The sequence below is a fragment of the Clytia hemisphaerica genome, unplaced genomic scaffold (assembly GCF_902728285.1).
Source record: "Clytia hemisphaerica strain Z4C2 unplaced genomic scaffold, Clytia hemisphaerica genome assembly, whole genome shotgun sequence".
Lineage (NCBI taxonomy): Eukaryota > Metazoa > Cnidaria > Hydrozoa > Leptothecata > Clytiidae > Clytia > Clytia hemisphaerica.
Genome location: NW_027104280.1, coordinates 1130251 through 1155391, shown reverse-complemented (window position 1 = coordinate 1155391; position 25141 = coordinate 1130251). Strand labels below are relative to the sequence as shown.

The 25141-nt window shown below is 35.8% G+C and overlaps 3 protein-coding genes across 4 annotated transcripts in view; 2 read left to right on the top strand and 1 right to left on the bottom strand.

Annotated features, from left to right (window-relative positions):
• The first annotated feature begins 41 nt into the window (after window positions 1-41).
• LOC136816957 (uncharacterized) lies at window positions 42-15006 on the top strand. The gene is made up of 13 exons (XM_067073298.1): window positions 42-109; window positions 1408-1440; window positions 2063-2224; window positions 2665-2843; window positions 3211-3246; window positions 3666-3752; window positions 9003-9177; window positions 9552-9869; window positions 10147-10235; window positions 11195-11271; window positions 11538-11708; window positions 11920-12039; window positions 13467-15006. The coding sequence occupies exons 2-13, from the start codon at window positions 1414-1416 to the stop codon at window positions 13880-13882; spliced, it is 1857 nt and encodes a 618-aa protein (XP_066929399.1). The 5' UTR covers window positions 42-109; window positions 1408-1413; the 3' UTR covers window positions 13883-15006.
• On the bottom strand, window positions 4532-7744 carry LOC136816960 (uncharacterized). Its single transcript, XM_067073302.1, has 3 exons — window positions 7143-7744; window positions 5181-5347; window positions 4532-4960 (listed from the first exon to the last, which is right to left on the bottom strand). Exons 1-3 carry the CDS (start codon window positions 7417-7419, stop codon window positions 4790-4792), a joined length of 615 nt encoding a protein of 204 aa, XP_066929403.1. The 5' UTR covers window positions 7420-7744; the 3' UTR covers window positions 4532-4789.
• Window positions 15007-17251: 2245 nt separating the features above from the next.
• LOC136816955 (SMC5-SMC6 complex localization factor protein 1-like) overlaps window positions 17252-25141 on the top strand; it is a 31400-nt gene continuing 23510 nt past the window's right edge. For both annotated transcript variants that reach the window (XM_067073297.1, XM_067073296.1), the window contains exons 1-6: window positions 17252-20474; window positions 21082-21114; window positions 21396-21557; window positions 21999-22177; window positions 23160-23195; window positions 23583-23669. In XM_067073297.1, the coding sequence (XP_066929398.1) occupies window positions 20187-20474; window positions 21082-21114; window positions 21396-21557; window positions 21999-22177; window positions 23160-23195; window positions 23583-23669 (785 nt within the window). In that variant the 5' untranslated portion in view covers window positions 17252-20186. The remainder of the gene's footprint in view (window positions 20475-21081; window positions 21115-21395; window positions 21558-21998; window positions 22178-23159; window positions 23196-23582; window positions 23670-25141) is intronic.

Here is a 25141-nt window from a genome sequence, read left to right as displayed (position 1 = left end):
ATAAATCAAACACACAACGTACCGACTCTTGAAAAAATTTGTTCTTGATCTTTGCATCAAAGGAAAGACTCTGAATTGGAATCCAATCCTACCTTTGTCGACAAATTTGGTAAGCTTTTAAGTTTTGGTTTAAAGCAAAGGTTTTTTCGGTAGTCGAAAAGTATTTTCATTGATCATGTCGTGATTCTGTGGGTGTTGAGTAAATTGTTTATCAGTTTTCTAGTCAGTAAATTGAGTTTCGGGTAAATTCTTTAGCTGGTCTATTAAATGGTAAATAATCCACCCAGCGCCCACGGAATCATGACACGATACACTTCCATTTATTTAACTTGAGCGACCTTAGTGCAGTGGTAGAGCATCCGGCTACGGTTCGCAAGGTTGTTGGTTCAACCCCAGCCGGGTCATACCAAAATGGTACTTGATGCCTAATTGCTTGATGCTCAGCAATTTAGAGAAGGGTTAAGTGTAAGTGGAGAAATCTAGGCAGAAACAGTGGCGCCCTCCCCTTCCTTCGGGTAGATAGCTATCGAAAGAGGAGCCTTCGGGTCTCCTCCGACTGCGGTCGTTGATTTACTAAGGCTATTTAACTTGAAAAAATTCCGTCTTTAAATCTTTACCTGATAGTAGGGGGAAATTTGTAAAATCGCTCGATTTTTTAGTCAAAGCACTTGTTATACATTTTTGGAAAGCTAAGGGGTAGGGGAATCAAAATAACTTGGGTGCCAATTTTTTTTCGGACACTTTGGAGTGATTTTCGGACAAATACGACGGTCTCAGGCAAAAATCATAGGTCGAAAATTAATGAGAATTTTAGCTTGAGAAAACGGAGACCTGTTGTATATTTTTGGAAAGCTCTCAAAAAATTAAGATTAGTGATATATTGCGAGTATAGGTGATTTCTTTACCTAACTCGAGATATTAATCCTTAAAAACAGTGTTTTTCATTGTTTTTCAGCCTGTTTCTGCCAGAAACAGCTGTTTTGTCCAGTTTTTGTGCTTTCGGAAGCTCAATATCTCGAGTTAGGTACTGAAATCACCTATACTCGCAATATATCACTAATCTTAATTTTTTGAGAGCTTTCCAAAAATATACAACAGGTCTCCGTTTTCTCAAGCTAAAATTCTCATTAATTTTCGACCTATGATTTTTGCCTGAGACCGTCGTATTTGTCCAAAAGTCACACCAAAGTGTCAGAAAAAAAATTGGCACCCAATTTATTTTTATTCCCCTACCCCTTAGCTTTCCAAAAATGTATAACAAGTGCTTAGACTAAAAAAATCGAGCGACCTCAAAAAAACGAACAAATTTCCCCCTACTATGAGGCTAAAACATCCTGCTTCAACAATGTTCGTCCAAATAAAGCTCGTAATGTTTATTTGTACAATATCTACAATATTCTTTTGTAGAAGAAGATGACATCAAAGAAAGCTTCCGGAAAGGTATCTATGCTTTTTGTTTATAATTCGTGTTATTCATATTAAACACAACACACGTAGGAAAACGTTCTCAGAAAAAAATTTACACTTATATCTTAATTTACCGAAAATTTTTGTGATTTTAAGGAAGGCTCTGAACCACAATCTCCCTCGAAATATATTGAGATTTTAGTGTATATTAACGTTTTTCAGAATTTAAAGTTCGGGCGAGAATTGCTATTTTAGCACTTCCACTTTCTTCCATTGAATATTTCGATTTTAGAGGGGTTTGGTGGCTTCTAGACTATATTCCAAGCCTCATTCGAGCAAAATTGAGCTTTTAAATCCTGAGATCCTAAGGTCCGAAGTCTTAAGTCTCGTGTTAAAACTCAGAGTTAAAACTCTACTTTCCAACTGTAGTTTAAGGCGCTTAAAAATCAATTGTGGTGTTCAAAGTTACACCGGGAACTCCCCTTTGTCTCAAATATTTAGTAGAGGATTGCAGGTTTGCACCTTAAAGTACCAGCAACCACGATTTTGTACATTTCGTAGCTGAACTCTACCCTTAGTACTACTGCCTGGACTCCCTTTATTATGACCATACAATCTTGTAAAATCATTCTGTATTTCGACTCCTATTTTTCAGGACAAGAAGAGAGCAGTATTTTTACTCAAATGGGACAACGAAATCGAATCGAGTTTGGACGAGAAAGATTTCTACCCAGCTTTGTGTGTTCTTAAGGAAAACATGTCAGAATTCTACTACCCGAATGCAAAAGTCATTTCAAGGTTTATGAACCTCTTGAAGGTAGGTGATAGCTGCTGTTTTCGCCCGTGTCAGGAAAATAATATATGTGCAGATTTGACAGCCGGTAATGACAGTAGTTAGAGAGAAAAATTGCCGCTGTAAAGTCTCGAAGACGGCCAACCTTATAGCCTATCTCTATCCCAACACGCGATTTTTTGATCACACGGTGTCGAGGAAAAAGCCGTGTTCGTCTGGTACAGGCAACCAACCTTACCGCCTGCTAACTCGCTTCGAAAGAAAAACCTGTGTTCGAGAACTTTCAAAAGTTTCGGGGAAGTTTGGAACTATCGAGAATAGTCAGATTCGGATAAAATTTTGCACACGTGCTTTTAGGGTTAATTCATACCTGCTATTTTTCTATTTTCAAAACTTTTCTGGTAAGGATTATTTCACAATAGCTACCATTAAAGCATGAACACGATATCATTTTCATTATCCAGGATCAAACGGAGTCATTTAAACGGATGGAGTTGTTCTGTACACTACAATGTGTGCCCATGTTACATCCAGTGAAAGATCTCACGTCAATGTATGTCCACATGTTGAAAAACCCAAAGCAAGAGAAACGTGAAGTCAAAGAAACGACCGCAATGCATGATACTTTATTGGAAGCTGCTAGGTGAGCTTAGTTTCAAAAAACTTTGCTTTTGTTTATTCTGCTTTTTCAGCCAAAGAGGTTCGCCTTATTTCTATATCATCATAAAAAGGATATCTCTATTGTTGTTATGTGTTTTTACCAGTAATCTCATGGTTAAGAGGGAAATTTGGGATGGATTTCCCGAGGAGGACGTTTTTTCAAAAAAATTTCAAAATTAGACCGACTGTAATTTATCCCGAATTTTACGAGAAGCATGAGATTCTTGGTTTGCCCTATTAACTCAGAGTTTTTTTATTTTTTTATCCCCAGGGGTGGGTGTAGAATCTACCATATCAAGATCATATTCGTTGATTTTTCATAGTTTTCTGTTTTTTGTTTATTTTTGTAGAGATGCAAGGTTGATATTAGAAGACGAAGAACCGAAGTGAGTTGTCTTTCCATTGTGTCGACCTTACGTCGAACTGTCATGAGAAATTGTTATCTGTCTCATCGATTTTAAATTTGATTCCGGCCAATTTCTATGCTTCAAACTTTATAATCTGCAATTTTGATTATTGAATTCAAACTTACAACCTTGAAATTAAATTGGCCTAGGGGCTAAATAATCGACAGTGAGATTACAGATATTAGACATTAACTTGAGTACACTCAATCACCCAAAAACTTAGATAAAGATTCAGTAAGGACCTAAACGCCGACTTGATTAAGTTCAAATTTTTTTCATAGACAATGTGTACCAAAGTGCCAGAAAAATTGCTCAGATCTTTTTGTTTAGTCGACAAATGTGATTAGGTTCAAAATTTTGTTTACATTTCATTTTTACACTTTTGTATCTTTTGACAGTTCAAGGTTGCTCTCGAGTTGCATGAAGCAAGCAGAATACATCACTAATCTTCTGCAGAATGACTTCAATGATGTCATCAAAGAAATGTGAGTGTTTGTTTTTCCCTTTATCTCGAGCTCGACCAGTCTCTTAGCAAACCAAAGAGGGAACACTGTCTACAAATCAGATAAAAATTGAGTTATTATCATCTTAAGATTTTGAATTTATATTTCGTCAAAATCAAGTTTTTTGAAATTACCTGGCTGGCTTAAATGATTGTCTGTCATGAAAGAATGATGAATCAAAAATTACCAATAAATATTCAGAACCGGGAACTTCATGCCTCAACACTTTCAACACTTTACAAATGCACTTTAATCGGATTAACTTTCCTGAGCTCTTTCCTTTTTCGCGAAAATAAACCTCGCCGAATTGCTTCAGATCGTCGACTTCAAAATCGAAATTTTCAAAAATTGTAAATACCACGTGAAAGTGGTTGAGAATGTTAACTCTGAAAATAGATCCGCTCAAAAGTTTTGAAATTCTGCTTTCAATTCAAAAGCAACGCACAGTGATCAACCTTTTGGCAAAAATCTGTATCTTTAGTGGCCCTTCTTTTTAGCTGATTTCAGAAAAAGAAAAAAAAGCGATTTTCGGGATCGCGAGAAAAAAAAGAGAATATCTGATCTGTGTTTGGAAATACTAATGATATAGTTACATAATTCCTACGATAATTACATACACCCCCTTCTCACAGCCCCGGTAGGATTTTCCGTCCAGTAACGGACTGAAACTCGATGGGCATTGATATTCCCATATTTTTTATGGCTGGGGATTTCAATTCTTTAGTTTTCAAGTCAGAAAATTCTGCGTGGGTATGGGAAAAATAGCTTAACATTTAGTAGTGAGGATTGGTTTATTTGATTATTTTTAGTGGGGACAAAAATTGGAGGATAATTTCCCACCAGGGACAATATTTTGGACAATTTTTCCATTGGGAAGGGTCCCCAGTAGGTCTGTGAGAAGGGGTGTATTACATGGAGTACATCAACGTTATGCAATATACTTTATTTATACTATTATCCCTTCGAAATTTCGCAAAACAAAACCGTATGCCTCATTTAGAACCAAATTCGTTTTGAACTCATGACTGATGTTTACACAGTTCTCCACGTTCATCTTGAGATAATCCAAAGCCATTACCACCACCATCACAGAAATGAATCTCTTGTGGTTCTCTCCACGCATGCTCTCCGCTAATCGTTGGAATAGAATCCGCGTCATCCTCCATAGTGAAAGCTTGTTGAGGCATTAACTGGAATTTAAGAGAAAGCAATGATGAATTCAGTTTTACTCGGAATATTTATTTGGTTACACATTAGCTTGTTTTTTTAAGAAGACAAATATTGTTGCGACCCGGGGTTGTGTAACTTTCATCGCAAATTTCTTCCTATACCTGTAATTGTCAGATGTCTACGATATAATTACTTTAGAATTGTATAAGTAACAGAAAAAGAAAACAATTAATAAAAAACCTTAGTCCTTGCAAGCTCTCTTTCCTCGTCATTTGAGATGTCCTTGGTTAACAAAACAAAGAGACTTGTGAAATGCCACGTAGTGATCACTACCAACACATGTGATGAATACCATTCTTTAAGTAAATATAGTAAGGCGCACATCAACAAACCACGTATAATTCCACCTAAAAGTAAAAATATACAGTAGAATCTCCATAACTGGAACCTTTATAACTCGAATGTCTCCCTAACTCGAAAATGGTTTTGGGTCCTTTCAGGCAACAAAGCCTTACAAACAAGTCTCTACTCTTTTTTGGACCTTCCTTGGAGGTCCTATAAATTAACCGATGTCCGTTCGTCCGTTCGTCTGTTCGTTCGTCCGTCCGTCTGTTACCAGCTTTTCTCGAGATTGGCTCATTAGTTTTTTCTGATTTTTGGCACAATGGTGCAAAATGGTAATGCCCAAAATGTGACGGAGCCCGATTTTCGAAAAAAAATCATTTCCGGCCGAAAATGCCGGAAATATGCCGGAAAAACCGGTTTTTTGGCATTTTCTCGAGATTTCCTCATTAGTTTTTTCAGATTTTTTGCACAAAGATGCGTATTGGCAATGCCCAAACCATGGCAGAGTCCGATTTTTGAGAAAAACTCTTTTCCGGCCGAATATGCCGGAAATCGCCGTTTTTTGCAGATTTTCATCGGACTTTTTCCTTATAATTGGTTGTTTTTTCACTCAAAAACATTGTTAATAGCAATGTCCACGATCAACCATGGTTCAATTTTCAATAAAACTGATTTTTGAAGCCGGAACTTTCTAAAAATTGCCGGATCAGCCGATTTTCGCCGGAAAAACAGTATTTCTTGAATTTCTCGAGCTGTACTTTATATTTTTTTATGAAATTTTGCACACTGATGTAAAATGACAATACCTAAAAAGTGACGTAGCCCGATTTTCGAAAAACATTTTTTTCCGGCCGAAAATGCCGGAAATATGCCGGAAAAACCGGCTTTTTTACATTTTCTCGAATTTTCATCAAAAGTTTTTTTCTGATTTTTTGCAGAAAGATGCGTATTTGCAATGCTCAAAACATGGCTGAGTTCGATTTTTTAGAATTTTTTTTTTCGGTTGAAAATGCCGGAAATCGCCGTTTTTGAAGATTTTCATTTCATTTCTATGTTTTTCACACAAAAACATTATTGATAACAATACTCACCATCAAGCATGATTCAATTGTCAATAAAACTGATTTTTGCGACCAGAACTTTCTATTTATTTTTCCCCTACAACCCTTCCCTCTCCCCCCATCAATGATGAATTTATTGCGTTATACCTTTTTGCTAAGCGCTATATTTTTTGACTGATTTTTTTCTCCTCGCGTTGCTATCCAACTTTCATCGTCAGGTAGGTCCATTCAGCATCTAGCTTGTTTATTTTATAAGAACAATTTTATAAGAACAATAAAGCTCAGAATTGCAAATCAAATTTAAAATTACTTTATTAGTATTAATAAATTCGAACTAATCAGAAATAAAGGTCATGTATAACAAACACATAAAATTTCGAGTAAAAGCGTGATCGACTTCGAACTTTTTTTTGCAACCTGTGTATTCCCGTGATAAACTAAGAGAAATGAATACAGAGGTGGTACAGTCACTTTCAGTTGGGGTTGTGGACAGCGAAATTGTCGTTCAATATGAAATTTGTCGTTTTTTTTGTCTATTTTTAGTAAATGTAGGATTCTTTAGATAAACCCCCTCGTATAAATACGGTAGAGGGAGAGTCACTTTACTTTCAATTTAAAAAAGAGTATAGTCATTTTCTCACCACGACTTTCAATAGCACGACCCAATACTTTGCGAATGTTTAGCTATTAAGCATCATAAGAAAGTCTCTTCACCCCTTCTGTCTTAAAGTGCCCAAAAATAAGGACAGCTGATCTCGCTACAATAATTTACTAGTTGTGTATCAAAAAGGTTTACCTAAGTAAAACAATCGTCTGGTGTACATGTTTTTCTTGGGAGATTTCTCAAACAGTTTGAACATCAGTTTTTGAACGACAGCAACCAAGGTACCACTCCCCATCACCAGAGCTGCATGGATAGGATAATATATGAATCCGAAAGTGAGCCCTAATCCTATTACAACAAGCAATACCAAACTCCATACCATTCGCTCTATAGTTTTCATCTTGTATCCGAAAAGCATTTTGTTGACACTTCTACACGATTCTATATTTATCTTCTTTCTTTCATCCATCTTAATTTTTTAAACTTTTAAATGATAATTATGACAAAAGAATAACCAGAAACTTTTCTTAGATTGGACCGAAGTTTTCCGTTATTTTGAAACTAATAGCGAGTTTATGTATTCGAGATAAATCGAGGGGGACGTTATAAAGCAAAGCTGACATAGGACCGAAATCACCGTCCACTTTGCTCGACGACGGTAAAAACACCAAAATACCGTCGTCTGTTTAGGTGAGCAAAGGCGATAAAGAGCCGTACATCAACTATCGACTTTGTTTTGTATCGATTTCACTTACCGTCGCCCTCGATATCCTCCGATACATAAACTCGGTAATAATTGTCGACAACCAGAGGCTTGTTTATTTACTGTTTGCCTTGTAACTGAACAGGGACATGATTTTTTCGTTGATTAAATTTAATACGGTAATTAATGGATAATCTGATCCAGTTGGCACAGGGCATTGTTTTAACTCGAGTCAAGACAATCTCGTCTTTCATCTAAAATGTAGTTTAAATGTTAAAAAGATGTCGTGTACGCTATTTTTATAAGAAATATTTTATGATTACGAGGCACAATTTGTCAAAAACAGTTTGTGATCGATGACAACTTCATATTTGAAGGTGTACAGAAATACTGATTTTAAACGCCTTTAAACCAATGTAATGATACAAAAACGTATTTGTAAGAATTTTCAGCTTGGGAGAAAATAAGAAGAGTCGAGTCCCATTTCAAGATTTACTGGTTCTTATAAAAAAAGGCGCTTATAAACCTTTGTTTTCTTTCGACGGTATTTCGATCGTAGATAATAATCACCATTTAATTCAACGCATTTCAAGGTTACATTCCCTAGTTTGAAATTTATCTACTTTTTTTATCAATAATGCCTTTTTCTTATCAACGTTTTCTTTAATTAATGGCTATTACTACACGTCTTTTACATAGGAACAAATTATATAAGAAGATAAGGCTTCGACGGCCAAAATGTTAAGAAATAGCTAAGAACGTTTTAATTTTTTCTGGACTTTGAAATTAAAACACTCAATTTCTTAGGAAAATGGACAAAAATACTCACATAATGGTGAAAATAAGAACAATAATGAACATTTTTAGACTTAAAAGTCAAAATGCTAAGAACAGCGGAAGGCCTCAAAAAAATTTTGATATTCTTATAAAAAACGTGTACTTAGCTGTGCTTAAAATAATCCCTTTGTTTTCAACTTGCATAATTGTTGTTGGATTGAGTTGAGTTGAAAATATTTTTCTACATGCTCCTTTTTTAAACCTTTTTTTCGAAAAAAAGAAAAGTCTGAATGAGACAAAAATTCTAAATTTCCTGAAAACTTTTAGTTCTTATAAAAGTGACTAAATAAATACACAGAAAACGCCATTGTATTTTATAAATTGACACATATAATAATTGGTGCTACCATTAGGGTACACTTTACTAAAAATTTTGGTCAAAGATGGTGAATATAGCTTTGTCTAGGTTAATACAGGCCAGTGGGAATATGGTCCTCATTTTTTAAATCCTAAAACTGAAGAGAAAATAATAAAGTTTTATTTTAAATGGTTCATCTTAAACTGTTTTTCAGAAGCAGCCAAGTTGACATCAAAGATACAAATCATCACTTATTGAAGAAGTTAAGGCTTTCACTGATTTACCAAACTTTATGGGGACAACGTCATGAATTGGCTTTGAACTCTACCGTCAAGGAGTTTGTGGAGATGACAGTATCGCTCTATCAAATCGAAGACAACTCGACTGAGGTAAGGAATGATCTTTTTTTTTTTGATGAAATCAGGTAGAAAGATAAACAAATAGATGTAATTACATTTATCAGTCAATGATAGAGATCAATTTATTTATCCTATACTCAGAGTTTCGGAGTTTCGTGTCGTTTCAGGCAGTCTTCAGTCTTTTTATGTAATTAAATTCATGTATTTCTCTTACCTTTCTTAAAGTGGAGAGAAAAAGAAAAAATATTGTTTAACGTTTGTTAATCTAAGCTCTGTTTTTCCCCTATGCTTTCAGCCTGTTTTCGGTTTCACCTACTGTACGGTCATTGGAGACTGGAGAATATTACCGAATTCTTTCCCAATACTTTGTTTGATGACTAAAATCCTTGTCTTAATATTTTTAGGCTCTCCAATTACGACATATGTTCATTGGTCTTATGCGCGTCATAGCCGAATGCTGTTCCGTGAAAGATAAACTTTCTACAGGCTATTATCATGGCAATGACGCAAAAAGCTTTTGTGGATATTTTACAGAATACAGCTTGCTATTACTTAAGTCCCCAGACACACTGCACCGTATGAAAGTAATATTTTTGCGTGAGATTGGCGATACTTGGATAACGTATCGTGTATGCGAGGCCTTACTAGACCGGATGGATTCTTGCTTGGTACCGTCAAGGATAAAAGACTTTTCTGAAAAGACAATGTCCTTCGATAAAATTGTGAGTTGTTATTGCTCTGAGTTCTATATCCCTACTAGTCCTACTAGTGATTTTTGACTCTTTTAACTTTTAACTCGTCAAATTATCTATGAAATCTGTTTCCGCTTTACTGTATAACTGGAACTGATTTTGACATTTTTTGTTGTAAAATGAAGACGAGAAAGTTTACCCCTCTCCCCCCCCCTGCACGATACAGTGTTATGATTAATAGGAAACCTGTGGCTTAAACACAATTTAACATCATACATAATTTCTTATAATCATCTTTTCGTTTTAGATATTATATTACTTTTACATGTATCCTGGAAGAGCCGTTCGGAAGGAACACCCACAATTACGCACGCCCGTCAAAGATCTTCAAACCAGGTTTGTATTGCCAGCCATCTTACGTCTTTTCGTGTCATTGTACAGTATGCAAAATTTATAAGCTTGATAGAGAAAGTCAATAAGCGGGGACCCTTATAAGGTAAGATACCAAAAATTGGGAGAATAACCGGTTCTAGTCTGAATGGCAGACAAAACTGCATCACCACGGACCCGATAGAGGATATCAGAAGCTAGGCTACCAGCAACCAGATAAGATGTCCGTAGTCTTTATGGCAGGCAAAACCACAGGTTTTATGAGGAATATGAATCTGAACCACGTCTGCATAGTAATTTTTTGTTAAGCAAGTTTTTTGAAGTGGAAATCGACGTTTGTGTCATTAAAATTTCGTTCAGAAAGCAAAGTACACTGCACGCTTTTTTTTTATATAAGAATAGTGTACTTTGGCTGAGGGTGAGCATTATTCTTATTTTTCTATTGTTCTAAACAATATGCCTAATCTCACCCTAATATTCTTGGTAGAAGTTATTCTTATGAAAAAAGCGTTTAGTTCTTGAATTAAACATTTTCTTATTAATTTTATTGACAAAAATTAAATTAAATTATTGCTTAACTTGTTCATCTAGAGTGTTTTTTGAGTCTGCTCCATTCAATTTCCATACAGGAGGGGGGCTGGGGGATGGACGAACCTTTTCAAGGTAAAATAATATTCTTAGACATGCGTGGATACCCCCTGGAAAATGACAAAACTTGCAAAAGAACGCTTGGAAAAATTCTTTTCATACCTTAAAAGTGAGGGTGGACGAACTAAAATCGATCTTTTATCTCATGGAAATATTAAAATAGTCTTTTATCCCCTGGAAAAATGAAAAACTACTCCTTTATTCTTCCTGGAATTTCTTCTCTAATTATCCCATGTATGGATATAAAATGGTATGACCAAATACGTAATTAATACCAATATCGAATTTTAATATATTTCTCGTTTCCCTTCGTTTAGAATAGCCCAACAATCACCATCGAATTCAGTGTCACCTTTGGTTTCACCCAAACGACTCAATAAACCGAACGGAAAAGGTACTGGTCACAACATCCATCGTTTTTGTTTAAGATATGCATGTTTTTTTGTAAGCATACAAAATTTCGAATAGAGACTCGGAGATGCTTAGGTCGAGGGCTTGACAAGGCTGAAAAATGCGTTCAAATAAACGGGGGGGGTGGGGGGGGTTGGAAAATTGGTGCATATGTTTTTTTTTGAAAAAGGTCCCGAAAACAATTCTTGCAAAGATTTGGACAGAAATTCTTATATTACGACTGTTAAATGATCCATTTTGTTCTCTCAGGTGAAACACTTTTGCACGTGGCTTGTAATAAGCGCAAAATTCATCGAATCAAAGCGCTCATCGAAATGGGTGCTAAAGTTAACACACAAGACAACGCAGGGTGGACGCCCTTACACGAGGCGTGTTGCTTTGGTAACCACGAAGTTGTGCAAGAACTCATGAAATCCCCCGGTTAGTCTTATCAATTGTGAATTATCGCCCTGAATTTCTTGAGAGATATTATAAAAGATCATCTAAAATACCAAAATACAGTTATGAGAGCGACTTAAGTTGCAATCTCACAGCTTTCATTTGACTTTATTTCGCGAAATAGGCAAATTCCCGAAATTAAAATAGTGAATATAGCACGAAAATCACCACAAAACTTTTTGATATTTTCTAGATATTGATTTAACGTTGACACGCGGTAAAAAGACGCAATGCATTGATGGAACTACCGCATTGCATGACGCTGTAGAGAATAATTTCCTTAATATCGCCGAGTTCTTGTTACAAAAAGGAGGTAGGTGCATAATAGAAAAGGTTTAACCAATCACACCTTCACAACTATAGCCTATACCAAACTCTTCTTCGCTGACTGAAAAGATAACGCGAAGTTAGGTTTGTGACGGTTATGCAACATTTCGTGCCTCAGACTTTTTTCCACAAATCTTTGAATGTCTCTGCGGTGAAACGCAACTATTTTTAGCATTCTATCTAGCTCAACTAAAGGCCAGTCTCCACATGCGCGCGTTTCGATCGCACTTTTTCGAGTAAATCTTCCACGCTATTGGTCAAAAGAAAAATGAAGCAACTCCATTGGTGCGATCTGGTGTAACGGTTGAAAAAAGTTGAAGTGTGTTCAACTTTTTCTTCGAGTGCATGCTACATTTTTATGACGTAATCTTTTTTCCAAGCAAAAAAGATTGAAGCCAAAAAGTGCGGTCGAAGCGCACGGAAAGGGAGACCGGACTTTACATTTAACACATCAATGCAATGGTACACTTTTATTTTCTCGGATTTTGTCTCGGAAAACTGGAACCAACCACTGACCTTTACATATCTCTGGACCAAGCTATATCTGCCATCTTTGATCGAAGTTTTTTTGAAAGTTTGTACCCGCAAAGAAGCCATTGTAGTGTTTTGAAGTTCAAAAACATACCGACGTCAGTACGATCAAGACGTCAAATCACAGTAGAGCTGACAGTTAGTTGGTCTTAAAGCGGCTGTATTTCTTTGTGTGTTTTAGTTAGAGAGTTGTTGTAATACAATTTTTTGCTCAGCATTTTATGCTCTATCAGATGGTACCAATCATTTTCGTTTATTTTGACATTTGAAAATAAGAAATTTCTCTACCCCTTATTTTCTTTCGCAGTTTTACCTATGGCGTCACTATTTTGGTCACAAAAAGTTTTCCCGGGCCTAATCCGTGTCTTCCTTCTCAGAAATATCTTGTAATATACTGTTCTTTGGAAGAGACTAAAAATGGTTAGGTCGTAAAAAAGATGTCACGGAACCCCAGGCTTGGCCCCCTACTAAATAAAAAACTCATAATATTATGCTCGGCCGGCATTGAGTAACTTGGTCCAGGGATATATAAATGTCAGTGGGACCAACTGAGACACAGAATAATCTCGCTTACTTTCAAAATATAAAAATAGCCCGTGGCGGGCGGGCTGGTACAGGCCACCACAGCTGAGACATTTGAAAACTTAATCTAAGTGCGTGGCAATCTTTCATTGGCTGCACTTCATTCATCATCATAAATGCAGAAAAGAAAAGTGACATTTTAAAGGCTTGGGGACACGAGAAATTTTTTTCGCGTTGGAGCATGCTCCATTTAATAGTCGTAGATACATCATTATGTATCTGATTCACCTATTTATCTGTTTAATGTTTATGCCGTTTCTTACCAAGCCGTCTTAAAATTTTCTTTCGTTTTGTCTACAGGTCGAGACCTACTTCATTTGAGAAGAGCTGATGGGAAGACACCACTTGATATTTGCCAAGAACCGTCGGCGATGAAAACCTTGTTGAAAAGATATGAGAATGTGGAGTCATCTTCTGACTATACTAACGTCTCCATTGTTGCAAATCAACAGGTTGCTGTGAGTAGCATAAATAAAGATATGTACCAGAGTTTCGTTTCACCTGAACCTCAGAATATGGAATTCTTTTTACAAATACTTTTGCAACTTATTACCAATTACCGGGACTCGAACATAGACGGCTTAAGATGCAATTCGAGCCAACTTGAAGCCCAATACAATGATTTATTGATGCATGTCAAATTACTGAATGGGGATAAGATACCCCTCAAATGCAAACTGACTTTGAAACAAATTAAACGCGTTTTGTTTAGCTAAGAGAGAAGTATTACATATGATTTTGTTACTGAAGGGTTTTATTCATTCATATTTCAGAGGTCAATACGGGGATTTGTTAACAGCAATTTGACGATTATTGTAATGCTCGTCTCTTTTAGTTTTTTAAAGAGTCTTCACTCTTTTATGTGTCGGTCATATCGACCTACAGTTTATGAAATTAGAAGCTACAACCCCAAGACTATGGTGTCGATTCAATACTATGTAGTCAGATTACTCTGACCTCTTTTTACCCAACCCAAGGCAAACTTTACCGTTATAATGGTAGGTATTCATTCTTCTGTTTGCCTCTCTCATCACCCCCTTCCGTCGATTCTCTTTTTCGCCCTCCCTCTTTTTCTCAGACGTTTAGAGATGTTTATACGGTCTTAAAGGTTTTGTTTTTAAATAGAGTGATATCGTTTGCTTACTCACAAGCTTTTTCATATTGAATTGACACGGATGTGGAGAAAGATTGGTCAGAGAGAGGAAAATAAAAACATTTTTTTGCTTATATCAGCATGATATAACAAGAGGCAGACACTCTCCTGGTTAAATATGTGTCTGATATAAAACGGGAACGCTCATATAAAAACAAAACCTTTAAGATACTAGCTTTAAATACAGTAGTGATATTAGTGATGGCAACGGGTTAACCGATAGACAATTAAAGATAACAGACATTTCATGAATTATTTTGAGTGCAACGACTCCCTCGTTTTGAAACTATGGCGATTCTATACCTTGAGACTTCAAGTGTTGCTTTTTAAATAAAGTGAATTTCGAGGTAAGGATTGTTCATGCCTTAATACATAAAAAGGCGTACATAAGAAATATTTGAAAGTAAACTTGATTAAATTAGGTCGGAAATTTTCATTAGATATTGAAGATTCTTTGTGTAAGTTTTTTCACTGTATACATTTTTAAGTGATTTTCAATCCATCAAACTTTTTATGGGAATTGGACTTGAGGTGGGGTCATGGTATGATTTATGAGATATATTTATTGTAGTGTTATTTAGTGTACTATTTAGATGGAGATTTATTAGTGATTTTTATATATTTTTGAACACACTGTATATACTTATAATGATCATAAAGAAAGTTCTTTTGAAAAATAATCCAAAAGATTTATACTCCTAAACTTGAAATAAAAGCAAAAGTGCTTTTTCAACCAGGTGGTACTTTTTCCATGGCAGATCACACCCGAGAATCCGGTATTCCGATATTGAAAGGCCAAATTTCCGGTATTTGAGAATTTTTTTGCCGTTACGCCGGAACATATCCAAAGTGGACTTTGGGAGCAACCAAAGACTCTTCTGAGGACTGATTGGTTTATTGGGCTCAACTACGTCATAATTTTGAGATTCAACCAATCAGATTGATTTGATTGTTAAGCGGACTGTTGGATAGCTGTAAGTATGGTCCTAAGTGACTAAATTTTGGCTTGGTGACCAAAATTAGGGCCGACTAAAAGCTTGGGCTGACTAAAAATTTGGGCCAAATTAACTGTAAAAATAACCGCTTAGTCGGCCCTTAGTGATTAAATGTTGACGAGGTGACTAAAATTAGGGCCGACTAAGTATTCTTCACCCTCGGAAGCCCCACGTTAACGCAGTTATTCAAAAGAATGAAGTTAAGTAAATCGGTAAAATCAGGACGAAAAACAAAAAATTAACAGGCTAGTGGAATTCAACCAATCAAATTTCGTATTTTCACTAGCCTATGACCTTTAGTCATTGATCTTGATACACCGGTAACAGAACGTTTGCATGAAACCGAACTTTCCGATTTGATGAACGAAAGTAAACCGATTATCCCGGTTATCAGTTTATCGGATACTCCCGAGAGACCATCACCGAAAAGTATCATTGAAATTGCAAGAACTCCACCTGTCTCCGAACCGACCAATCAGAAAACGTCCCAGATACCACGTAAAACGGAACTAACCAATGGAAACGCAGCAACGCCTTCACGTGGTAAAAATGAACCAATCAGCGTCTTTGATGACGATTGCATCGAAATGAAAAACGTTCATCCTCCTTCAGGTGACACCAGAGCCTCCTCAACAAGCACAAAAATCACAATATCTCTCAGTGATTCTGATTTAGACACTATTATAAAACCTGAGGTCACTAAAATCGTTGATAGACTTGTAGCTTCAACAGAAGCCAATACTCAATTATCAGTACGAAGCAATTTCACGTCAGTTAAAAACACTAAAACATTAACTGAACAAGCCAAATCTCTTTCTGAGGTGCCTTTACAAAGTGCTAGAACAAGTTCTCGCCAATGAACCATCCAAAAATACCCTTCCGATGAATACATAGTCCCCAAGAAACGGGAAGTTTTTGAACAAGCTAAAGGTTCTGGATTTAGTGATGTTAACACGAACAAGAACAATGAAGTCTTCCTTGAGTCCCAACCCTCTCTGGAGCAAAACGAGAAACCCATGACTATAAAAGCGAAGAAACGTACCAAGGTTCCTATCTTGAAGATACCAAAGATTCCACAATAAAATTCCAGGACTAGCTCTCGGGAACGTAAAGTACGGAAATATCCGTCAGATGAATACGTAGTCCCTAAAAGGCGGGGAACCGCCCCCGGCGTCTCGAACAAAATGTCAAAATCGAATCTGACTCAGCTGTCCTGAGACCGAAAAATCATCAATTGGAACCCTTATTAAATATTTCCCGTTTTCCAAAAGGGAAATATTTGTTAAAACGGGCTTTCTCTCCTTCCATCATAACATAATTATGAATTTAAGTAAATCGGTAAAATCACGACGACGAACGAAAATTTAACAGGCTAGTGAGTTTCAACCAATCAAATTTCGTATTTTCACTAGCCTTATACATTTTTCGTCCGTCGTCGTGATTATCCCATTGAGTTTCAAGCCGAAGGCTAGAGGTCAATCTCTTTGGTAGGATTTGAAGCCAACAAATCCTACCAAAGTTGCGCGGCCTTGAGCGACCCGCCTGGTTTTTACACAAATGACAGATTGAAACTAAAATTTACCGCTTAATTTCGAAAAATATATCACTCAAAGACAAAGGAATTGCTAGATTCAATCCGTCATCAAAAATACGGCGCATATTTTAAGGCTTCAATTTTTCTTGCCTGAGAAAGGTTAGAGATTGACCTCTAGCCCTTCGGGCTTGAAACTCAATGGATTATCCCTGTATGCTTAACCTCAGTAGTAATAATTTCCCGTGTCAAAACGCCTTCCGTACGCCCTGACTGACGCCCGTTTTTAATTTCACAGCGAAAAATGCATCCAGTGAAGTATAAGTAATGTATCATGATTCAAGCCGACTGATAAACTATATATATATAATATATGTTACAAATTCCTTACGGATTCTCAAGCCCGGTTATAATAAAACTATTATATGTTAGTAGCAGACCCGACTGGCAATTGTTATGTAGCAGGTTGAAACATGAGTTTTTGCTAGAAAGATGCAGTTTGTTTTCAAGTTAAATCTTTAAAATAAATCAAACTGTGTGGGTTTCTTTACTTCCAAACAACCTACCAATAGTTTTGGAACACTCCATAATAAAGGAAGATGGCTGTTCTTGTGGGTTGGCTTCTGGTTACCCCATATAAACACGATGTCACATCGTGTGACATGAAAGTGAAGAGAAATGATGAATTGTCAGTCTGTTTGTTGGTTTTTGTTTGATTTCTTGACTCATATATCTCATGGCAAATGGGATTAGCAAATGACTTTTCATGTATTGCTTGGCTCTGCATACGATACCTCTAACTTTGAACACCTCCAGAATGTTGAAAAAAATCTTTATGAGATAAACAGTTTCGATTGTAATTTTCATGGAAATTTTTAATCGACAGATTTGACTTGGCGTCAGTTTTGTTTGGTTGATAAATCTTTAGCTTCACCATGACCGTGGGATGATTTTCAAAATTACCAAAAAAAAGAGAACCTACTGAACTAAAATTGACCTTTTTTTAAAGAGGCAGCCATGTTGAATAATTATGTACTCCAGCACAAAAACAATGATACAGCCATGCATAATTTTTAAAATATGCATGATACAGTAATTATGCATGGCTGAATGGATTCCACGAAATCTCGCGCCGAAGATATTTTTCCATACAGCAAGCCTCACGCCAAGCAAAATTTCTTTTGTACCAACATTCAATTTTTCAATAAGGGTGTGCAAGATGGGAAAAGAGGCGCGTGCGCCAATATGATTAATAAATTGACACGAGCGTAAGCGAGTGAAAGCAAATTTAGCCAAATGAAAGCTAAAAATTGATGGATTATGGAGTCATTCACGCCGAGCTAGAATTATTACTTTACGCCAACTGAAAATCAAACAATCTTTGTAAGTACCCTTACGCCAATGCGCCAAAAACGTTTCAGTTGTACGCCGAAGATCTTCGGCGTTACACGAAATCCATACTGGATGGCTGTATCATTGTTTTTATGCTGGAGTACATAATTATTCAATATGGCTGCCTCTTTAAAAAAAGGTCTACTGTTTAAAGCTATTTAAATGCTTTAAAACTTTGAGCCATATTTTTTTTTTGTTGCTATTAAAGATAGATTTTTACTTTGTCGTAATGTAAATTTATTGTAGTTTTAGTTTTTGAGTTTAGTTCATCTGCAGTAGTATTTTTTCAGTAATCCTTAAATCTTGTGAATAAAGTAACATTTAACCAGTCTTATTGGACCCTTATTGCCCTCATTATATTCAATTATATTATATTCATTATATGTATTTTTTTTTAGGACTGATAAGTACATATTTTTAAACACCAAAACAAAGCAAACAACATGCCAGTTCTTTCTGGACAAATATATATGTATACTTTATTATGTGTGCTTTTTTATATATGTCAATAATGACCTTCATTTTTGGACCTACCTGGAGGTCCTATAAATTAACCTTTGTTCGTCCGTCCGTCCGTCTGTCCGTCCGTCTGTTACCAGCTTTTCTCGAGATTGGTTCATTAGTTTTTTCTGATTTTTGGCACAAAGATGCTAAATGGCAATGCCCAAAATGTGACGGAGCCCGATTTTTGAAAAAAAAATCATTTCCGGCCGAAAATGCCGGAAATATGCCGGAAAAACTGTTTTTTTGACATTTTCTCGAGATTTCATCATTAGTTTTTTTTGATTTTTTGCTTAAAGATGCATATTAACAATGTCCAAAACATGACCGGGTCTGATTTTTCAGAAAAAATTTTTTTCGGCCAAAAATGCCGGAAATCACCGTTTTTCTGAATTTTCATTAGACTTTTCCCTTATAATTGGTTGTTTTTTCATTCAAAAACATTATTAATAGCAATGCCCACCATCAAGCATGTTTCAATTTTCTATAAAATTGATTTTTGAAGCCGGAACTATTAAAAAATCGCCAGAAAAACTTATATTCGCCGGAAAGACAGTATTTCTTGAATTTCTCGAGATGTACTTTATATTTTTTTATGAAATTTTGCACACTGATGCAAAATGACAATACCTAAAATGTGACGGACTCCAATTTTCTAAAAACATTTTTTTCCGCACGAAAATGCCGGAAATATGCCGGAAAACCGGTTTTTTGACATTTTCTCAAATTCCGGCCGAAAATGCCGGAAATTTGCCGGAAATCGCCATTTTTGCAGATATTTATTGGGCTTTTTCCTAACATTTCTTTGTTTTTTCTCCAAAAAAAACAACATTGATAGCAATTCCCACCATCAATCATGATTCGATTTTCAATAAAACTGATTTCTGCAACCGGAACTTTCTATATCTTTTTGCCCTTCTCCCCTTCTCCCCTTCCCTCAATGATGAAATTTAACGCGTTTTGCCTTTTCGCTAAAAATTATATTTTCTAACGGATTGTTTCCGTTTTTCTCCCTATTGCTATCTAACTTTCATCATCAGGTAGGTTGAAAAACGAATCTTTATCTATAAGAATCACTATATATAAGCATAGATCAATATTATTATTTTTCTAAAGAAGAAAATGTCACGGTAGATCGCGATGGTTTGAGTTTTCTAGAAATCTTCTTTATTAAGCTGTGCGTTTTTCTGATAGTGTATTGATTTTATGAAGAAAAGCGTTTAATAACTTTTTTACTTTTTTTATAAGTCTTTTTCAATAGTGTTGATAGTTTCTCCCAATAGATATGCTTTCATTATATTATTTTTATTTTGTCCAGTTATGTCTTATGTGTTTCATTGTTTCAATGTTCATTGATTAGTTTTGGTAACCAGGTAGGTCCATAAAAGTATCACTTGTTAAGGAAATATTTAGTCGCAATTTTGCGATTCTTGTCTTCTAATAGGAAGATGTCTTCCTCACAACCTCTACCAAGTCATAAAAATGATACGTACCCCGAATCCCTGACGTTGTCCGCTCTGAAGCTTATTCCTGATACAGAATTTAAACGTACAACTACACCGACGATTAAACAAGAAGTTCTGACGCCTGATAAATCAAACACGTCTACCGATAGTGCTCCGGTGTCAGGCAACGATGTACCGACTCTTGATACTACTAGGCAATTTGTTCTTGATCTTTGCATCAAAGGAAAGACTCTGAATTGGAATCCAATCCTACCTTTGTCGACAAATTTGGTAAGCTTTTAAGTTTTGGTTTAAAGCAAAGATTTTTTCGGTAGTCGAAAAGTATTTTCATTGATCATGTCGTGATTCTGTGGGTGTTGAGAAAATTGTTTATCAGTTTTCTAGTCAGTAAATTGAGTTTCAGGTAAATTCGTTTGCTGGTCTATTAAATGGTAAATAATTTACCATGCGCCAATGGAATCATGACACGATATACTTTCGTTTATTTAACTTGAGCGACCGCAATGCAGTGGTAGAGCATCCGGCTATGGTTTGCAAGGTTGTTGGTTCAACCCCTGCCGGGTCATATCAAAGATTCTCAAAATGGTACTTGATGCCTAATTGCTTGATGCTCAGCAATTAAGAGAAGGGTCAAGGGTAAGTGGAGAAATCCAGGGAGAAAAAATGGCGTCCTCCCCCCTACCTTCGGGTAGATAGCTATCGAAAGAGGAGCCTTCGAGTCACGTCCGACTGCGGTCGTTGATTTACTAAGACTTTTAACTTGAAAAATTCAGTCTTTAAATCTTTATCTGAGGCTAAAACATCCTGCTTCAACAATCTTTGTCCAAATAAAGCTCGTAATGTTTATTTCTACAATATCTACAATATTCTTTTGTAGAAGAAGATGACATCAAAGAAAGCTTCCGGAAAGGTATCATTGCTTTTTGTTAATAATTCGTGTTATTCATATTTGAACACAACACACGTAGGAAAACGTTCTCGGAAAAAAATTACACTTGTATCTTAATTTACCGAAAATTTTTGTGATTTTTAGGAAGGCTCTGAACCAGGTTTGCACCTTTGAAGTACCAGCAACCACGATTTTGTACATTTCGTAGCTGAACTCTACCCTTAGTACTACTGCCTGGACTCCCTTTATTATGACCATACAATCTTGTAAAATCATTCTGTATTTTGACTCCTATTTTTCAGGACAAGAAGAGAGCAGTATTTTTACTCAAATGGGACAACGAAATCGAATCAAGTTTGGACGAGAAAGATTTCTACCCAGCTTTGTGTGTTCTTAAGGAAAACATGTCAGAATTCTACTATCCGAATGCGAAAGTCATTTCAAGGTTTATGAACCTCTTGAAGGTAGGTGATAGCTGCTGTTTTCGCCCGTGTCAGGAAAATAATATATGTGCAGATTTGACAGCCGGTAATGGCAGTAGTTAGAGAGAAAAATTGCCGCTGTAAAGTCACGAAGACGGCCAACCTTATAGCCTATCTCTATCCCAACACGCGGTTTTTTGATCACATGGTGTCGAGGAAAAAGCCATGGTCGTCTGGTTCAGGCAACCAACCTTACCGCCTGCTAACTCGCTTCGAAAGTAAAACCTTTTTCGAGAACTTTCAAAAGTTTCGAGGAAGTTTCGAACTATCGAGAATAGTCAGATTCGGATAAAGTTTTGCACCATGCTTTTTGGGTTAATTCATACCTAGGGCTATTTTTCTATTTTCAAAACTTTTCTGGTAAGGATTATTTCACAATAGCTACCATTAAAGCATGAACACGTTATCATTTCCATTATCCAGGATCAAACGGAGTCATTTAAACGGATGGAGTTGTTCTGTACACTACAGTGTGTGCCCATGTTACATCCAGTGAAAGATCTCACGTCAATGTATGTCCACATGTTGAAAAACCCAAAGCAAGAGAAACGTGAAGTCAAAGAAACGACCGCAATGCATGATACTTTGTTGGAAGCTGCTAGGTGAGCTTAGTTTCAAAAAACTTTGCTTTTGTTTATTCTGCTTTTTCAGCCAAAGAGGTTCGCCTTATTTCTATATCATCATAAAAAGGATATCTCTATTGTTGTTATGTGTTTTTACCAGTAATCTCATGGTTAAGAGGGAAATTTGGGATGAATTTCCCGAGGAGGACGTTTTTTCAAAAAATTTCAAAATTAGACCGACTGTAATTTATCCCGAATTTTACCAGCATGAGATTCTTGGTTTGCCCTATTAACCCAGAGTTTTTTTTGGACCTACCTCCGGGTACCCCAGATTTTTGAAGCCGGAACTATTCAAAAATTGCCGGAACAACCTATTTTCGCCAGAAAAGACAGTATTTCTTGAATTTCTCGAGCTGTACTTTATATTTTTTTATGAAATTATGACCTAAAATGTGACGGAGCCCGATTTTCGATACATTTTTTTCCGGCTGAAAATACCGGAAATATGCCGTAAAACCAGTTTTTTTGACATTTTCTCGAATTTTCATCCTCGGTTTTTTCTGATTTATTGCAGAAAGATGAGTATTCGCAATACTCAAAACATGAACGAGTTTGTTTTTTGAGAAAAATTCCGAAAATGCCGGAAATATGCCGGTAATCACCGTTTTTGCAGATTTTCATTTGACTTTTTCCTTAGTTCTTTGTTTTTTTACTCAAAAACATTATTGATAACAATGCCCACCATTAAGCATGATTCAATTGTCAATAAAACTGATTTTTGCAACCGGAACTTTCTATTTCTATTTTCCCTACTCCCCTTCCCTCTTCCCCCATCAACAATCAATGATAAGATTTAATGTGTTATGCATTTTTGCAAAACGCTATATCGTCTGACTGATTGTTTTCATTTTTCTCCTTGTTGCCTTATTATCTAGCTTTCATCATCAGGTAGGTCCATTCAGCATGTTGCTTGTTATTTCTGTATCCCAAAGTGTTTTTTGTTTATTGTTTATTTTTGTAGAGATGCAAGGTTGATATTAGAAGACGAAGAAACGAAGTAAGTTGTCACGAGAGATTGTTATCGCTGTCTCATCGATTTTAAATTTGATTCCGGCCAATTTCTATGCTTCAAACTTTATAATCTGCAATTTTGATTCTTGAATTCAAACTTACAACCTTGAAATTAAATTGGCCTAGGGGCTAAATAATCGACAGTGAGATTATAGATATAAGACATTAACTTGAGTACACTCAATCACTCGACAATTTAGATACGGATTCAGTAAGGACCTAAACGCCGACTTGATTAAGTTCAAATTTTTTTCACAGACAATGTGTACCAAAGTGTCAGAAAAAGTGCTCAGATCTCTTAATTTAGTCGACAAATGTGATTAGGTTCAAAATTTTTTACATTTCATTTTTACACTTTTGTATCTTTTGACAGTTCAAGGTTGCTCTCGAGTTGCATGAAGCAAGCAGAATACATCACTAATCTTCTGCAGAATGACTTCAATGATGTCATCAAAGAAATGTGAGTGTTTGTTTTTCCCTTTATCTCGAGCTCGACCAGTCTCTTAGCAAACTAAAGAGGGAACACTGTCTACAAAATCTGAGTTTTGGTAGCCCATTTTAAAACAATATTTGTAAGGGAGTGTGGAAATCTTTGGAAAATCTTATTAGCTAAAAGCTGGGTGATAAAGACAAGAAATTCGAAAATATTGTATCTGTCAGTCAAATAAGATAAAAATTGAGTTATTATCATCTTCACATTTTACTGAATTTATATTTCGTCAAAATCAAGTTTTTTGAAAATTTCCTGGCTGGTTTAAATGATTATCTGTCATGAAAGAATGATGAATCAAAAATTACCAATAAATATTCAGAACCGGGAACTTCATGCCTTTAAACACTTTCAACACTTTACAAATGCACTTCAATCGGATTAACTTTCTTGAGCTCTTTCCTATTTCGCGAAAATAAACCTCACTGAATTGCTTCAGATCGTCGACTTCAACATCGAAATTTTCAAAAATTGTAAATCTCGTGAAAGTGGTTGAGAATGTTGACTCTGAAAATAGACTCGCTCGAAAGTTTTGAAATTCTGCTTTCAATTCAAAAGCAACGCACAGTGATCAACTTTTGGCAAAAATCTGTATCTTTAGTGGCCCTTCTTTGTAGCTGATTTCAGAAGAAGAATAAAAAAGTGATTTTCGGGATTGCGAGAAAAAAAAGAGAATATCTGATCTGTGTTTGGTAATACTAATGATATAGTTACATAATTTTACCATAATTACATGCCTATATGGAGCAGGGGGGGGGTCAAGCCTCAGGGTACTAAAGCATAGCCGGTGGGGTGGGTGTTTTTCCAAAAAAAAATTGATAAGTACCCGGGTACTTTTTGGGTGGGTGGGGAGCTAAGTTTGTTTAATCAAACAAGTACCCGGGTACTAATTGGGTGGGTCTTATGTGAATTTTCTTTGTAAAATAAGTACCTTGACTCAATTTTGGTGAGTACTGGTGAGTAGTTTTATTTTGTTTTCAAGATAATTTAAGGGCTTTGAGACACAACAAAGCTCAATGAAGTATAACAAATGGAGTTTAGATTAAAAGTGTTACAGATTCTCGTTTTTAAAGTGAATTTTACTTGGGTCTATTGCAACTGGTTATATTTAGTTTATATTAGTTTCTTATTTTATGTTTAGTTTTGCTAATTTACTCTAGTTTATACTTTTTATATTTCCAGATATTTCAGAAACTAGATCTTTTGTTAAAACTGTTCTAAGATTTTGTAAGATTGTGAAAAAGTGCTTTTACATTGTTTTCATCTGTTTTCATGTTTAAAAAATAAGGCAATCAATATACCCGAATGTATTACTGTAAATTACGCCTGGCTTATTAGTTGGGCTAATAGTAAAGGAAAATTAAAATTAACAGTTATAAGGGTGGGTTTAATTTTGATGAGTGTACGTAGAATTGAGAAAGATTAATAAGTAATAAATTTAT